Below are 16,895 nucleotides of genomic sequence, written 5' to 3'. Positions count from 1 at the left end.
AGCCATTGAAGGAATTTAACCAGTGACTCACATGGTCAGATGTGCACTTTTAAAAAGCGCTAGGCAGGGCTTCCACTTCTGGGAAGATGGAGTAGACATGATTTCCCTATTTTTCTCACTTAGGTACACTTGAAATCCCTGAACAGGATATATTTCTTATTTATTTCGTTTTATGAAAAAAAAATTTTGTTGTATAAATTAACCCATTTATCATAGGCTAGCAATGTTTCAAATGGTGGCGCTTCTACTGGTCTTTCAACTCCTCCAGTCCTCTGATGGCTGACTGTACTGTGACAGAAGTGGTGTTGTAGGAAGAGACACCACCCGCTATGGTTTTCATGCAGGAACCGCAATGCCAGATCCCCACGGCTTGTCTTTTCATCTTGGTTTTGCCACAGAAGGAGCAAATGTACTTGGCGTGCTGGCTTATTTCAGTCTTCTTCACCATTTTCCTGAGGGAGGCACCATAATGCGTCCAGTATTTACTGACAGTTCCGACCTTCTTGGTGCGTTCAGCCATGTCGCCCTATGGAAAAAAAATGTTAATGTTTATTTATTTATTTTGTGTGAGAGAGAGAGCGTGAGAGAGCATGCATGAGCAAGTGGAGGAGGGGCAGAGAGATAGGGAGAGAGAGAATCCCAAGCAGTCTCTGCACTGTCAGCACAGAGCCCCATGCTGGGGTTCATCCCAAGAACCATGAGATCATGACCTGAGCCCATATCAAGAGTCAGATGATTAACTGCCTGAGCCACCCAGGAGCCCCCAGGATATTTTATACACACACACACACACACACACACACATTGTTTGTTTGTTTGTTTGTTTGTTTAAATAATAAGACTCCAAGAGATGGAAAGAAGAAGGCAGATCAGTTAGGGACCTCAGGACTTGAGGAATGACATGGTAGTGAGGTTCCCTGGGTTTTCTTCTTACCTCCTCTATCCCATACTTGGAGCTGAAGAATCTGGCAACCAGAAATAACAGTGAGTACAGACAAATAAGAAAGAGGGGCGCCTGGGTGGCTCATTCGGTTAAGTGTCCAACTTCCACTCAGGTCATGTTCTCGTGGTTCATGGGTTTGAGTCCTGCATCAGGCTCTGTGCTGACAGCTCAGAGCCTGGAGCCTGCTTCAGATTCTGTGTCTCCCTCTGTCTCTGCCCCTCCCCTGCTTATGCTCTGCCTCTCTCTCTCTCTCTCTCTCTCTCTCTCAAAAATGAATAAACATTAAAAAAAATTAAAAAACAGAGAAGAAACAAGGCTGTTTTCACTAGCAAAGAGAAAACTTTTAGACAATAACTGCTTTACTCCATTCAAACAACACAGAAAAAATGTGGCCCCATTCCCACCTATGCCAGCAAAGTTGAATGGGCAGCTGGTCTGTACAGCTTGCAGGTTTTTAACCAGGTGCCCCAACACCCATGCTAGTGTGGTGTAGGTCAATTAAGGAGTTGGAACATTCCTCCCTTCTGGCTGATAATGAGTTCCCTTAACCCTGTTGTGTAAGACAGGACCATGACAAGGTCTGGACATCCACTCCAACCCAAGTATTGAGGCAACCCTCCTCTCTCTCCCTGCTGGGCTGGTGTTGGAGGAGGCTAGTCGAGAGTCGGGACTTTCACCATCACTCCATAATGATGAAGGTGCCCTCACTGCAGTGTCAGTGGAGACCATGTAGGGAGCCCCCACCCCCGCCCCTGGGTGTTAAGGGGAACTAAGTGGGGAAACTGGACTTCTACCTCCATCCTCCCCTGCTGCACTGATGTCAAAAAAAGCCAATTAGAGTAGAAAGTTTAAATAAAATCCAGAGTCTCGTAATATAAAGATGTCCAGTTTCAGTTGAAAAATCACTCAACTTACCAAGAACTGCGAGATCTCAAAGTGGATGAAAAGGCTATCAATAGACACCAACACCAAGATGATAGAGGTGTTAGAATTCTCTGACAAAGATTTAAAATCAGCAATGATAAAAAGTTTTCAGCAAGCAATTACAAGCTTTAAACAAGTGGGAAGATAGACTTAACAGAAAACAAACAAAAAAAAAGACCCACATGGAAAGTTTTCAACAGAAAAATGTAATAACTGAAATAAATATCTCAGTGGATGGGTTCAACAACAGAATGAAAATGATGGGGAAAATAATCACTGAGCTGGAAGATAGCACAATGGAAATTACCTAATCTAAACAAGAGAAAAGAAAATGGTCTGAAAAATCAAAACAAAAAGCCCACAAAAACCAAAACCAAATAAACAAAACCCTCCAGAGCCTCAGAGACCTGTGGGACTATCTCAAAAGACTTAATGTTTGTGTCATCAGAAGAAAGGACAAAGAGGGCCAGGCTTAAAAAGTAATTGGTGAAATAATGGCTGAATACTTCTCCTATTTGGCAAGAAACATAAAAGCCTATAGATTCAAGAAAGTGAGTAAACCCTAAACAGGATAAACCCAAAGAAATCCATGCTAAGAAATATCACAATTTAACTTCTGAAAACTAAAAACAAAAAATCTTGAAATCAGCCAGAGAAAATGACAACTTACCTATTGAGGAAAAATAATTTGAATGACAGCATGTTCTTCATCAGAAACCATGGAGTTCGGAAAGAAATAGCAATATAGCTTGAATTACAGGGGGAAAAATAACAACTGTCAACCCAGAATCCTATACCCAATGAAAATATCCTTCAGCAATGAAGGACAATCAAGACATTCCAAGATGAAGGAAAACTAAGAGAGTTTGTCACTGTAGACCTACTTAAAAAAAAAAAAAAATGGATAGAGGAAGTTCTCTAAACAGAAAGGAAACAATAAAACAAGGAACCTGGGACCATTAGGAGGAAGGAAGAACACAGTAAGCAAAACAGGAGTAAATACAATAGGCTTTTCTTAAGTTTTCTAAATCATGCTTGACAGTTTGAGTAAAAGCTATAGTCTTGTGGGGTGTGTGGCTGGCTCAGTTGGTAGAATGTGACACTCTTGATCTCAGGGTCATGAGTTTAAGCCCCATAATGGGCATGCAGCTCACCTAAAAAGTTAACTGGATTTAATAAAACTTAAAAAATATTTTTAAAATATAGTCTTTTGTGGTTCTAAATATATGTGGATAAAATATTTAAGAAAATTATATGGGGTGCCTGGGTAGCTCAGTCAGTTAAGTGTCTGACTATTTATTTATTTTTTATATTTATTTTAGTGTTTATTTATTTTTGAGAGAGACAGAGACAGAGTGAAAGAGGGGGAGGGGCGGAGAGAGAGGGAGACACAGAATCCGAAGCAGGCTCCAGGCTCTGAGCTGTCAGCACAGAGCCCAAAGCAGGGCTCAAACTCATAGACTGCAAGATTATGACCTGAGCCAAAGCTGGATACTTAACCAACTGAGCCACCCAGGTGCCCCATTAAGTGTCTGACTCTTGATCTCAGCTCAGGTCCTGATCTCAGGGTCATGAGTTTAAGCCCCGCTCTGGGCTCTGCACTGGGCATGAAGCCTAAAAAAAAAAAAAAGAAAAAAGAAAAGAAAAGAAAGAAAAAGAAAATTATAAAATGGGAAGAGTAAATGGACATAGAGGGAGGTAAGGTATCTGTACTTCACTTGAATTGGTAAAATGATGACATCAGTGGGCTGTCATAAGTTATGTATATATGATGTAAGACTTAGAATAACCACTTAAAGATATACAAAGAGATACACTCAAAAACAGTATAGATACATAAAAATGGAATTCTAAAAAATGTTTAATCCATAGGAAGGCAGGAAAACAAAAACAGTAATGAAAAACAGAACAAACAGAAAACAAAAAATAAAACAATAGAATTAATTCTTACCATATCAATAATTACATTAAGTGTAAATGATCTGAGAATATCAAGAGAGTTTGCAGAGTGGATTTTTTTTTATTTTTTATTAAAAAAAATTTTTTTTAATGTTTTATTTATTTTTGAGACAGAGAGAGAGACAGAGCATAAGCAGGGGAGGGACAGAGAGAGAGGGAGGCACAGAATCGGACGCAGGCTCCAGGCTCTGAGCTGTCAGCACAGAGCCCAATGCGGGGCTCGAACTCACGAACTGTGAGATCATGACCCGAGCCGAAGTCGGATGCTCAACCAACTGAGCCACCCAGGTGCCCCGCAGAGTGGATTTTAAAACATAGCTTAGTATATGCTGTCTACAATATACTCACTTCAAATGATATAAACAGGGTCCAAGTAAAGGATGGAAAAAGTTTTGCAAACATTAATCAAAGGAAAGAAGGATATATTAATATTAGATAAAGTCGACTTTGATTTTTTTAAATGTTTTATTTTATATTTAAGAGAGAGCGTGAGCAGGGGAGAGGCAGAGAGACAGAGACAGAATCCAAAGCAGGCTCCAAGCTCTGAGCTGTCGGCGCAGAGCCTGATGTGGGGTTTGAACCCACGAGAAGTGAGATCATGACCTGGGCCAAAGTCAGACACTCAACCCACTGAGCCACCCTGGCACCCCTAAAGTAGACTTTGGAGTAAAGAAAATTACCAGAGAGGGGAATGTTACATAATGCTGAAAAAGTGAATCCTCCAAGAAGACATAGCAATCCCAAATGTTTATGCACCAAAAAATGTGCTGCAAAGCATGTGAAGCAAAAGCTGATAGACCTGGAAATAGAAATCAACAAATGTACCATCACAGTTGGAGATTTCAACACCTCTCTCACAACAATGGGTAGAACAACTAGGCAGAAAATCAGCAAGAATATAGAAGAACTCAACAATATTGTCAACCAACAGGATCTAATCAACATTTTATTTATTTTTATTCATATATATAATTTGTCAAGTTAGCTAACTAATCAACATTTTAAAAACATTCCCTCCAGGGGTACTTTGCTGGCTAAGTCAGTGGAGCATGTGATTCTTGATCTCAAGGTCATGAGTTCAAGTGCCATGTTGGGCATGGAGCTTACTTAAAAAATAAATAAATAAAAATAACACAAACATTCCATGCAATAACAGCAGCATACATATTCTTTTAAAAGGGCCGTGGGTGAGGCACCTGGGTGGCTCAGCTTCTTAAGTGTCTGACTCTTGACTTTGGCTCAGGTCATGATCTCACAGTTTGTGAGTTCAAGCCCTGCATCAGGCTCTCTTTGGTCAGTGCAGAGCCCACTTTGGATCCTCTCTTCCCCTCTCTCTCTGCCCCTCTTCCACTTGTTTTCTCTCTCTCTGTCTCCTTCTCTGTCTCTCTCAAAAATAAATGAACATTTAAAAAAATTTTAAAGAATTGAAATCTCAGTGTTTTCTCCAACCAAAATGAAATCTAACTAGAAGTCAATAACAGAAAGATAACAGGAAATTCTCCAAACACCTTGACACTAAACAGCACATTTCTATTATTTTTTTAATCTTTATTTTTGAGAGAAAGAGAGAGAGATGGTGAGAGTGGGGAAGGAACAGAGAGAGAGGGAGACACAGAATCTGAAGCAGACTCCAGGCTTCAAGCTGTCAGCACAGAGCCCGATGCAGGGCTTGAACTCACAAACTACCAGTTCATGACCTGAGCTGAAGTCAGATGCTCAACTGACTGAGCCACCAGATGCCCCTAAACAGCACTTTTCTAAGTAGTCTATAGGTGAAAGATGAAATCTTAAGGGAAATAAAAAAATAATGTTGAACTGAAAGAAAATGAAAACAACATATCAAAATTTGTGGGACCCTAAATCAGGGCTGAAAGGGAAAATTTTGGCACTAAATGTACAGTTTATTATTTTTTAAAAATTTTTACTGCTTATTTTTGAGAAAGAGAGACGGAGTGTGAGTGGGGGAGGGGCAGAGAGAGGGTGACACAGAATCTGAAGCAGGCTCCAGGCTCTGAGCTGTCAGCACAGAACCTAATGCAGGGCTCAAACTCTTGAACCAGGTGATCACGACCTGAGCGGAAGTCGGATACTTAACTGACTGAGCCACCCAGGCGCCCCCTATATGTATGCTTTAGAAAAGAGGAAAAGAGTGACCTAAGTTCCCACTTTGAGAACCTATGGGGGAAAAAAAAACAACAACAAAGCAAGCAGAATGAAAGAAATAATAAAGATACGAGCAGAAATCAATGAAATTGAAAACAGAAAATCAATCAAACAAAAAACTGATCCTTTGAAAAGATTAAAATTGACATGCTTCTGGCAAGACTGACAAAGATAAAAGGGAGAAGATACACATTAGCAATGTCAGGAATGAAACAGGAGATATCACTACATATACTACATGAAAGGATCATAGGGCAATACCACAGACTCTACACAAACTTAACAACTTAGACAAAATAGATCACTTCCTCCAAAAACACAAATTACTACAACTCATCCAATGTAAAATAGATAGTTTGAATATCCGTATAACCAATAAGGCAATTTAATGTATAATTTTAAAGCTTCCAAAAGAGAAATATCCAGGTTCAGATGGTTTCCCTGGAGAATTCTCCACGTGAGTAAAGAAGAATTAAAGCCAGTTCTACACAATCTCTTCCAGAAAATAGAAGAACCCTTTCCAATTCATTTTCTAAAGTCAGTTTTATCCTAATAACAAAAGCAGACAAAGGCAATATAAACAAAGAAAACTACAGACCTATAACTCTCATGAATACAGACACAAAAATTCTTAATAAAATATTAGCAAATAGAATCTAGCAATATATAAAAAAGTATTACTCACCATGCCCAAGTGGCATTTATTCCGGGGATGCAAGTCTGGTTCAATATTTAAAAATCAATCCATGGATGGGGCTCCTGAGTGACTCAGTCAGTTAAGCGTCCAACTCTTGATTTGATTTGGGTCATGATGTCTGGTTCATGAGATAAAGCCCTGAACCCGGCTCTGTGCTGACAGTGTGGAGCCTGCTTGGGATTCTCTCTTTCCCTCTCTCTCTCTCTCTGCCTCTCCCACCCCCCCTCAAAAATAAATATTAAAAAAAAAATCAATCAGGGGCACCTAGGGTGGCTCAGTCGGTTAAGTGTCCGACTTTGGCTCAGATTATGATCTCATGGTTCATGAGTTGGAGCCCCCCATCAAGCTCTCTGCTGTCAGTACAGAGCCTGCTTCAACTCTTCTGTCCCTCTCTCTCTCTCTGCACCCCCCACTGGTTCTCTGTCTCTATCTCTCTCAATATAATAAACTTAAAAAAAAATCATTCAGTGGATTCTGCCATATTATTGGGCTCAAGAAGAAAAATCACACAGTCATATCAATAGATACAGGAAAACATTTGACAAAATTCAACACCCATTTATGATAAAAACTCTCAGAAAAGTAGGAATAGAGAACTTTCTGAACTTGATAAAAAGCTTCTACCAAAAACCTACAGCTAACATTATACTTAATGTTAGCAAAATTCTGAATGCTTTCCTCTTAAAATTGGAAACAAGGCAAGGATGACCTCTTTTATCATTCTTATTGAGTATAACCCTGGAACTTGCAGCCAGTGTAATAAGGCAGTAAAAAAGGCAGTAAAAGGCATACAGCCATACAGAATGAAAACAAAGAAATAAAACCATCCCATTTTTAGATAACATATTTAGAAAATCTAAAAGAATCTTAAAAAAAAAAAACACTTAGAACTACTTTTGTAAGAATAGCAAGGTCACAGGATACAAGATAAACATACAAAAAGTAATTGTTTTGTGTCTACTAGCTACGAACATGTGGCCATAGAAATTTAAAATAATATGCTATTTATAATCATCAAGAAAATTAAATAATTAGATATAAATCTAACAAAACATGTATAGGACTTGTAAGACTAAAATGATACAACACTGGGCACCTGGTTGGCTCAGTCACTTGAGTGTCTGGCTCTTGATTTCAGCTCAGGTTATGATCCTAGGGTCATGGGATTGAGCCCCGCATTGGGCTCCATGCTCAGCACGGAGCCTGCCTAGGATTCTCTCTCTCTCTCTTTTTCTCCCTCCGTCCCTCTCCCCCACTCTCTCTCTTTCTCTCAAAGAAAAAAGAAAGAAAGAAAAAAATGACACAACACTGATGAGAGAAAATCTTTTTAAGTTTTTTTTTTTAAATAAATGGAGAGATAAAACATATTCATGGATTGGGAGGTTCAACATAGAAAAGTTGTCTATTTTCATCAAATTGATATACAGCTTAACACAATTCCTATAAAAGCCCTAGCAGGTTTTTGTAGTTACCATAAAATTATTCTAAAATTTATATGGAGGGGTTCCTGGGTTTCTCAGTCAGTAGAGCATCGGACTGTTGATCTCAAGGTGGGGAGTTTAATCCCCACATTGGGCATGGAGCCTATTTAAAAATAATAAATAAATAAATAAATAAATAAACAAAATTTATATGGAAAGACCAAGGAACTAGAATAGCTAAAACAATTTTGAGACGGAGAAGTACAGTGGAGTCACTTTTTTTGCTTTCAAGACTCACCATAGACCTACAGTAATCAAGACTCTGTGGTAGTGGTGGAGGAACAGACACAGAGATTAATGGACTGAACAGAGAACCTGGGAAAAGACCCGCTCCAACATACCAACTAAATGCTGACAAAGGCACAAAAGCAATTTAATGGAAGAAAGAGCATTTTCAATAAACAGTGCTGGAGCAAATGGACATTCATAGACAAAACAAAACAAGCAACCATTTGAACCATTCTCACACCTTACACAAAAATTAACCTGTATCATGAACTTAGATGTAAAACATAAAACTGTACAACTTTTAGAATAAAACATAGGAGAAAATGTGCGGGGTTTAGGGCCCGTTCTTATGTTTGACCCCAAAGCATGATCCATAAAGGGAACAATCGATAAATGGGACTTCATCAGAATTACAAACTTTTGCTCCATAAAAGATGTTGTTAAGAGGACGAAAAGACAAACTACAGAGTGGGAAAACAGTATTTGCAAACCAAATATCCAACAAAACATAGAAGGAACTCTTAAAACTAAGAACCAAACAATCCAATTGGAAAATAGGCAAAAGACACGAAGAGATATATGTATTTTTTGAATGTTTGTTTATTTTGAAAGAGAGAGATTGCAAGTGGGGGAGGGCAGAGGGAGAGAAAGAGGATCCCAGGTAGGCCCTGCACTGTCAGCACAGAGCCCGAAGTGGGGCTTAATCTCACAAACTATGAGATCATGACCTGAATCCAAAAGCAAGAGTCAGGCGCTTACATCGACTGAAACACCCAGGCACCCCAACAAAGAAATATTTCACCAAAGAGGACATACAGATGGCAAATAAGCACATGAAGAGATAGTCAACGTCATTAACCAATAGATAAATGCAAATCAAATCCACAATGAGTTATCACTATACACCTATCAGAATGGCTAAAATTAAAAACTGTGACAACATGAAATGTTGACAGGAATGCAGAGAAACTAGATCACTCATACACTGCAGGTAGGAATGAACAATGGTACAGCACCCTGCAAAACACTTTGGTAGTATTTTTATTCAATTTTTTTGTCCAAAAGAAAATTTATTACTTATTTATAATAGCCTCTCATGCTTTTAGAATTTCTTGCCAGATGCCTCCGGAGCAGGTGCTTTCTGGGCTGGAGTTTTCTGATCCTTCTGAGCCTTTGGAGGCACCGCCTTCTGGACTTGCAGCTTTCCGGGCAGGAAGCTTCTGGACGGGAGCCTTCTTGCCTGCAGCGGCCATCTTTTTTTTTTTTTTTTTTCCCTGGAATCTTTGCAGCAGCTCCTTTTTTGGGAGAAGCTTTCAGGAGAGCTGCTTTTTGTAGCTTCCTAACTTCAGGCTTGATTATTCCATTCCTCATTTTCTTTGCCTTCATGACTTCATAACGATCAAAATCTGTCATCTTGGCTTTCCTTTCTCTGGCTTCAATCTTCTTGGTCCGTCTTGTGGCTGCCCGTTTTGTATTGATATCTGCCTTCTGCCAGGCTTGTCAGACACACTTACGGAGGGCACTGTGAGGGAACTTGATGATGAAGTCAGGGAGCTGCATGCATTTGAAAGGCATAGCCTGTCTCCTTACCTGAGTGCAAGGTCCATCAACCAAAGCCCTGTTCTGATCAGTAACATCTACAATCATGACCAGCTTCCTGGCACGGGGCCCAGAGTAAACGTAGGCTACCGGGCCAACCTCCGTGAGATGCCTGAACACCACACTGGCAGCGTTCAGTGAGAAGTGGCAGTATCTTTAAAACGTACACACGCAACTACAGTGATTGAGTTCCTGGGCATTTATCCCAGAGATACGAAGACTGCTGTTTACATAAAATCCATACATGGGTTTTAGCAGCTTTATTTATAACAGCCCCAAACTGGAAACATGCAGATGTCCTCCAATGGGTAAATGGTTAAACTGTGGTATATCTATACCACTCAGTAATAAAAAGGAATGGGCTATCGATATACCCAAGTGGCTGAATTTGCAGATAATTATGCTGAATTAAAAAAACCTGGGTGGTTCAGTCAGTTAAGCACCCGACTCTTGATTTTGGCTCAGGTCATGACCTTATGGTTCATGAGTTCAAGCCCTGCATCAGGCTCAGAGCTGACAGTGCAGGGCCTGCTTGGGATTCTCTCTCTCTCCGTCTCTCTCAGCCCATCCCTCTCTCTTTATTTCTCTCAAAATAAATAAATAAGCTTAAAAAATTAAAAAAAATCATACAAGAGTTACTGTAGTACGATTCTATTTAATATTCTTGAAATGACAAAATTATAGAAATGGAGAACAGATTTCTGCTTGCCAGGAGTTAAGGAGGAAAGGAGGTGGGAGAAAAATGGGTGTAGCTATAAAAGGGCAACACGAGGGATCCTTGCAGTGATGGAAATATTTGGGTGTCTGGGCCACATCGATGTCAATATCTTCGTTGTGATACTGTACTATAGTTTTGCAAGATCTTAGCATTGGGGAAAACTGAGTAAAGGGCACATTGGATCTCTTTGTATTATTTCTTATAACTGCAGATGGAATTTACAGTGATCTCAAAATAATAAGATTGATTAAAAGAAAATGCCAGCACCATTTTAAACTACAGACTGCACTGAATAAGGTATTATCTCTGCCTTCAAGGAGCTCATCAGTCTCTCTCATTACGAGCTGAGCACGTAACTGCATTTCTGAAGACATATATGGTGTTCACAGTTTTGGACTTTTCAGCATTCCCCAACCTTGTTTTGGTAGAAATGTTGCCTCATCGTTCCCCTTTCTCCTTCCTTATGGCCCATTGCATGTGACTAGGATCATTTGTATAATGTGTAGTACTGTGTGCAAAATAAAAACGAGTGTGCTTGTTAAAAGAAATTATTAAGAATTTCTAGACACTAATAGCAGAGCGTTACCCCACGTGCTGGGAGAACCCTTCACACTATGTGATGCTGGCCCTACTTGTGATTCTGGTAGTGTTGCCAATCACCATCTCACCTCCCTTGGCAGGAGATGGTCCTAAATATTCCAGGACTGGTCATTCATAATATCTCATTGCCCTGTTACTTCTACTAGAATCCTTACAGGGAAGTCCTATATAATGAAATGGGGCGGGGGTGGGGGTGGGGAAGAAGTCTCTTTTTCCTCTGGGATGAGTTATTTATTGAACAAGTATTTATTGGGTACCCACCACGTGCCAGGCTCTGTGCTACATGTTGGAGATACAACAGTAAGCAAGATGGGTGTAGGGAGCCTTAGGCCTCCTGTAGCTTAGAGTCTACAGGTAGAGGCAGACAAAAGCAATTAATGGTGAATCAGGTGAAATGCAAAATAAAAGAATGAGGAAAAATGCTGTGAGCAAAACAACCAGGGTGGCCAGATATATACAATTCCTAAGGGAAAGTGAAGCTAAGACGTTAAGTAAATTGCCATAAGATCCGAGAGCTGGTTAATGACCAGTAAGATTCTAGCCCAGGTATGTCTGGTACCAACCGCACTAAGCCAGTTTGGATAATTGAAAATTGAAGTCCTTCCTTGAGAAAGGGCGGGAAACAGCATCATGCGGTAAAGATGTTAGGGGCTCAGGATCTGAGTCATAGCTAAATTCAATCTTGACTTGGACGAGTTACTTTAACTTCCATAAATCACGGTGTTCTCATTTCTAAAATGAGGAGTGATCAGAATTATTGCCGCAGAGATTAAATGAAATAACGCCACGGAATGCCTGGCCCAGCACATCACCCCTAGTAAGGGCTCAGTGAGTGTTAAGTTTGCACATCATGGTTTCAAGTCTAAAGAACTGAATTCCAGCCAGAAAATCTACTTAACTACATGAAGTTTGGTAAGTCACAACCTCTGGCAGCCTACTTTCCATGTCTGTAAGATGAACATAATAACGTACCTCACAGGATCACTCTGAGCATCAATGAGATAGTAATGTAAGTGAAAATACTATCCAAATATGGCAATTTTATTATGAAACTCATGGGGTATCTTCTCTGACCAGTGATCTTGACTCCCTTCTCTTTAAAAACAATTTTTTTTCATGTTTATTTATTTATTTTGAGAGAGAGAGAGAGAGCACCAGCAGGGGAGGGGCAGAGAGAGGGAGAGAGAGATTCCCAAGCAGGCTCCATGCTGTCAGCACAGAGCCTAACGTGGAGCTTGAATTCACAAACCATGAGATTATGGCCTGAGCTGAAACCAAGAGTCGGACGCTCAACCGACTGAGCCACCCAGGCGCCCCCTGAGTCCCTTCTCAAATGCAGCTCATGCCTTCCTCCCTGTACTGCCTCTGCAACTCTGTTACAATGTTATATTGCATTATAATGCTTTCCATGCCAGTGTCTTATAGACTAAGAACTCTTCGAGGGCAGGGACTGTTTCCCCTCTTCACCCTGGCACCTAGCTCAGTCGAAGCTCAGCGAAGTTGAATGAGTGACGATGAGTATGGGCCTGGGCCCCAGTGTCTGCAGTACAGGGCACTGGGCGGGAGTACACCTCCCCTTGGCAGTTCATGCATCTGCCCAGCCAGCCCTGAGCTGCCCTCACATATTTCACCCAAAGCAAAATTTCAATTGCAGGCAGGCTTCTTTCTGTTGACGAGTAGTACACATCTGAACTCCCTCTCTCTTTGGCCAGCAGAGATACACAACCATATGCATTATTTAAAACAAAACAGAACAAAACTATAGAGTTCCATGTTGACCCTTTCTATGTTGTTCCCTTTTGCACTGACACGTTTATTTAGGATAATTTTGCTCTAAGTTATGCATTTTGTAGTTATGTAGTGCTTACATGTGTTACTGTGAGATTCTCAAGGCTAAGATTTATTGCAGAGAGAAATGGACACTCTTCACTGTCTTGAAAAAAGAGGGAGGACTTGAGACTCTCTGTCAACTGCATGTTCTCGCACCCACTCAGCTGCTGTCTCCTGGATATGGATCTGGGGTTGCCCACCTTGGCTCTTGACTTTAGCTGTGTCCTCACCTCTTGCCTAATTCCCTCTGGTCAAAGACTACACTTGAGTAGTCATCTTTGGGGAAGTACCGAGAATATCTGTATACTCTCCTCTTGAGCCCAGAATCAACATTTTAATGTTTTATTTATTTATTTATTGAGAGAGAGAGAGAGAGAGAGAGAGAGAGAGAGAGGAAATGGGGGAGAGGCAGACTGAGAGGCGGACAGAGGATCCGAAGCAGGCTCTGCACTGACAGGCTGACAGCAGTGAGCCGGATGTGGGGCTCAACCTCATGAACTGTGATGTGAGATCATGGCCTGAGCTGAAGTCAGATGCTTAACTGACTGAGCCACCCAGGGGCCCCCAGAATCCACATTTTAAAATTAGGGATGATCGTGTCATTCAAAGAGTTTGGGGACAATCTGTATAAGTAATAGATCGGACTGTTTGGGACTAGCTGTCTGGAAATGCAGCTAGACTTTTTACGTTAATTTCTATAAAAATAATTCCCCTCTTTGCTATAATGTGGAATTTTCCTGGAGTGTAATCTTGACATAAAATGATATCATCCCATAAAAAATTCCAAGGTAAAAGGAAGAGAATTGGCAATTGCTTTTTCTTTAGGGTTACAGATGTCACTAACCCTCTTCACGTATATTTTTATACATAAGTAATTGAAGTCACTCAGAAGATGCTGCTTGGATGTATATTAGTTTACCAGAGAGTGTTTTGGCTATCCACAAATGCTTTAGGTGAACATGGTCAAATTGGTTGCTGAGGACCTGAATCAGATCTAAGATGGATTCTAAATGGTTCCAGAACAGCGGGGAAGAAACTGAGAAGGAACTCAGTCAAGAAACTATTTTGTGAGTTTCAGTCCAAGATGGTGACTGAGGAAGACCTTGAACTCACTTCCTCCACGAACACACCAAATCCACGCCTACTTACAGAGCAATTCCTCCTGAAGAAGAAGTGAGGGCTGACTGAACAGCTTCCGCACAGCAAAATATAGAAAGACCACACTGAGAATAGGGAGAGAGACAGGCACACGGTAACGAAGGGAACCCCCACCCTGAACCCTGAGAACCGCCGTGGGGTAGTTCTCTAGTAGAGAGCGACTAAGAGCAGGTTCAAAGCCATGGTTTGAAAAAGCAACTAGAATATAAAGGATTCAGCCCTAGAACCGAGCCACACTTTGGGGAGCTGCTGGACCGCATTCTGGAGTGGGGGTGGGGGTGCGGGTTGGGGGTGCTGGGGAGTGCCGTGGTTCACAATCTCCCTCCACCTTGAGACAGGAGCAGAGCTCCTGCTGCACAGTCTGCAGCTTCAGTGAGCCCTGGACACCCTGGGGCACAGAAAAAAAAAAAAAAGTGGTTTAAAACAGCAACTAGAGGGGCGCCTGGGTGGCTCAGTCGGTTAAGCCTCCGCCTTCGGCTCAGGTCACGATCTCACAGTGGGTGAGTTCAAACCCTGTGTTGGGCTCTGTGCTGACAGCTCAGGGCCTGGAGCCTCCTTCGGATTCTGGGTCTCCCTCTCCCTCTGCCCCTCCCCCATTTGTTCTCTCTCTGTCTCTCTCTCTTTCAAAAATAAATAAACATTAAAAAAAATAAAGCAGCAACTAGAAGAGTATCGTGTGGTTGGCTGAGTCAGTAGAGCATGTGGCCCTTGATCTCAGGGTCATGAGTTCAAGCCCTACGTTGGGCATGGAGCCTATTTAAAAATAATGAGAGTAAAATAAAATAGCAACTAGAATATAAAGGTCCATCCCAAGAACCCTACCAAATGGTGGGGGAGCTGCTGGAACACTCTCTGGGTCAGAGAGGCCGGCAAGTGCTATGGTTTACATCCCCCTCCATTTTGATAGTGTGGGTGGGAGCAGGGTCTGGGTGCCCGAGCCAGCCTACTGCCTCGGTGAGCCCTGGGCTCCTAGCCCACATCGGCCCAACATCCATCCGAGGTGGCCCCGGTGCAGTGCACAGCGGGACGCCCCTGGTCAGTGCCCGCTAGAGCTGCAGGCATCTCACCAAGGTGACAAAGGTGAGAGCACCCCGGAACACTGCACGTCTGCACCACTTCAGCCCCAGCTGACTTGCCTGGGCACTGCTGGAGCAGAGCGCCCTGGGACACCCTGGCCCGTGCTTGCCTCCGCTCTAGCCTCTCCGCCAGGGTGCTCTTATGTGGGGTGTCCTGGGACACTTCAGCCTCAGCTGTCCTCCCAGTGTGCCCACAATGCAGAGAGCCCCAGAACACCTCCAGTCTGTGCCTGCTTTGGCTTCAGCTGTCTTGCCAGTGTGCCCTCTGTGCCAAGAGTCCTGGGACTACCCCGGCCCACACTCCTTCAGCTCTGGCCATCGCACCAGGGCAGCCCCAGCACAGAGTGCCCTGGGACCCCCAGCCCACACCGGCCGCATCTCTAGCCAGCCAGTCAAAGTCACCAGGCATGCAGTGTACACAGGGGATGACCCTACACAAGATCATTCTATTAAGTTTAGGGGAATTAGCTGTTCCACCTGAGTCACAGAAACAAACACAGAAAGTCAAGCAAAATGAGGAGACAGAGGAATATGCTCCAAACCAAAGAATAGGAAAAACCTCAGAAAAAGAACTAAATGAAAAGGAGATCAACAAACTACCTGATAAAGAGTTCAAAGTAATGGTCGTAAAGATGCTCACCAGACTGGAGAGAAGAGGGAAAGAACTTAGTGAGAACTTCAACAAAGAGATAGAAAACATAAAAAAGAATGAATCAGAGCTGAAGAATACAATAACAGGAATGAAAAACATGCTGGAGGGAATCAAGATGCAGACGAACAGATCAACAACCTGGAAGACAGGGTGATGGGAAGCACCCAAGCTGAAGAGCAAAAAGAAAATAGAATTTTAAAAAATGAGAAAAGGCTAAGGCATGTGTTGGACGACATCAGGCGAACAAACACTCGCATTATGGGGGTCCCAGAAGGAGAAGGGAGAGAGAAGGGGGCAGAAAACTTATTTGAAGAAATAACGTGGGGAAGGAAACAGACATCCAGGTTCAGGATGCAGAGAGAGTTCCAAAGAAAGTGAACCCAAGGAGGTCCACACCACAACACATAATAATTATAATGTCAAAGATGAAAGATCAAAATACTGATTCCTCACCTAGAACCATGAAATTGGACGTTCTAAGAGTAGGCATGAAAATCTGCATTAAATACTAAACACTCCATGTGAGCTTATGCTTACTAAAGTTTTTAAAGAGCTACTTGAGGGGCGCCTGGGTGGCTCAGTCGGCTAAGCGGCCGACTTCGGCTCAGGTCATGATCTCGCGGGTCTGTGAGTTCGAGCCCCACGTCGGGCTCTGTGCTGACAGCTCAGAGCCTGGAGCCTGTTTCAGATTCTGTGTCTCCCTCTCTCTGACCCTCCCCCGTTCATGCTCTGTCTCTCTCTGTCTCAAAAATAAATAAACGTTAAAAAAAAATTAAAAAAAAAAGAGCTACTTGATATCAGAATGACAGATTTTACATTCTTCAAGGTTGCTTAAGGCATGTACTGATTTTTAATAACGTGTGTGTA

The 16,895-nt window shown here is 42.0% G+C and overlaps 1 protein-coding gene and 1 pseudogene across 1 annotated transcript; both read right to left on the bottom strand.

The window, feature by feature from the left end:
- Nucleotides 1–244: 244 nt before the first annotated feature.
- LOC102956171 (60S ribosomal protein L37a-like) lies at nucleotides 245–520 on the bottom strand. Its single transcript, XM_015536361.2, has one exon. The coding sequence runs from the start codon at nucleotides 518–520 to the stop codon at nucleotides 245–247; it is 276 nt and encodes a 91-aa protein (XP_015391847.2).
- Nucleotides 521–9,497: 8,977 nt separating this feature from the next.
- Nucleotides 9,498–11,154, bottom strand: LOC102952911 (annotated as a pseudogene).
- Nucleotides 11,155–16,895: the final 5,741 nt, after the last annotated feature.

This window comes from Panthera tigris, chromosome B4 (genome assembly GCF_018350195.1).
Source record: "Panthera tigris isolate Pti1 chromosome B4, P.tigris_Pti1_mat1.1, whole genome shotgun sequence".
Lineage (NCBI taxonomy): Eukaryota > Metazoa > Chordata > Mammalia > Carnivora > Felidae > Panthera > Panthera tigris.
This window is presented reverse-complemented; position numbering and strand designations above follow the sequence as displayed.

Bases quoted from the DNA above. Each gene is read 5' to 3' on its own strand.
- LOC102956171 (XM_015536361.2), bottom strand. From the start codon at position 520: ATGGCTGAACGCACCAAGAAGGTCGGAACTGTCAGTAAATACTGGACG.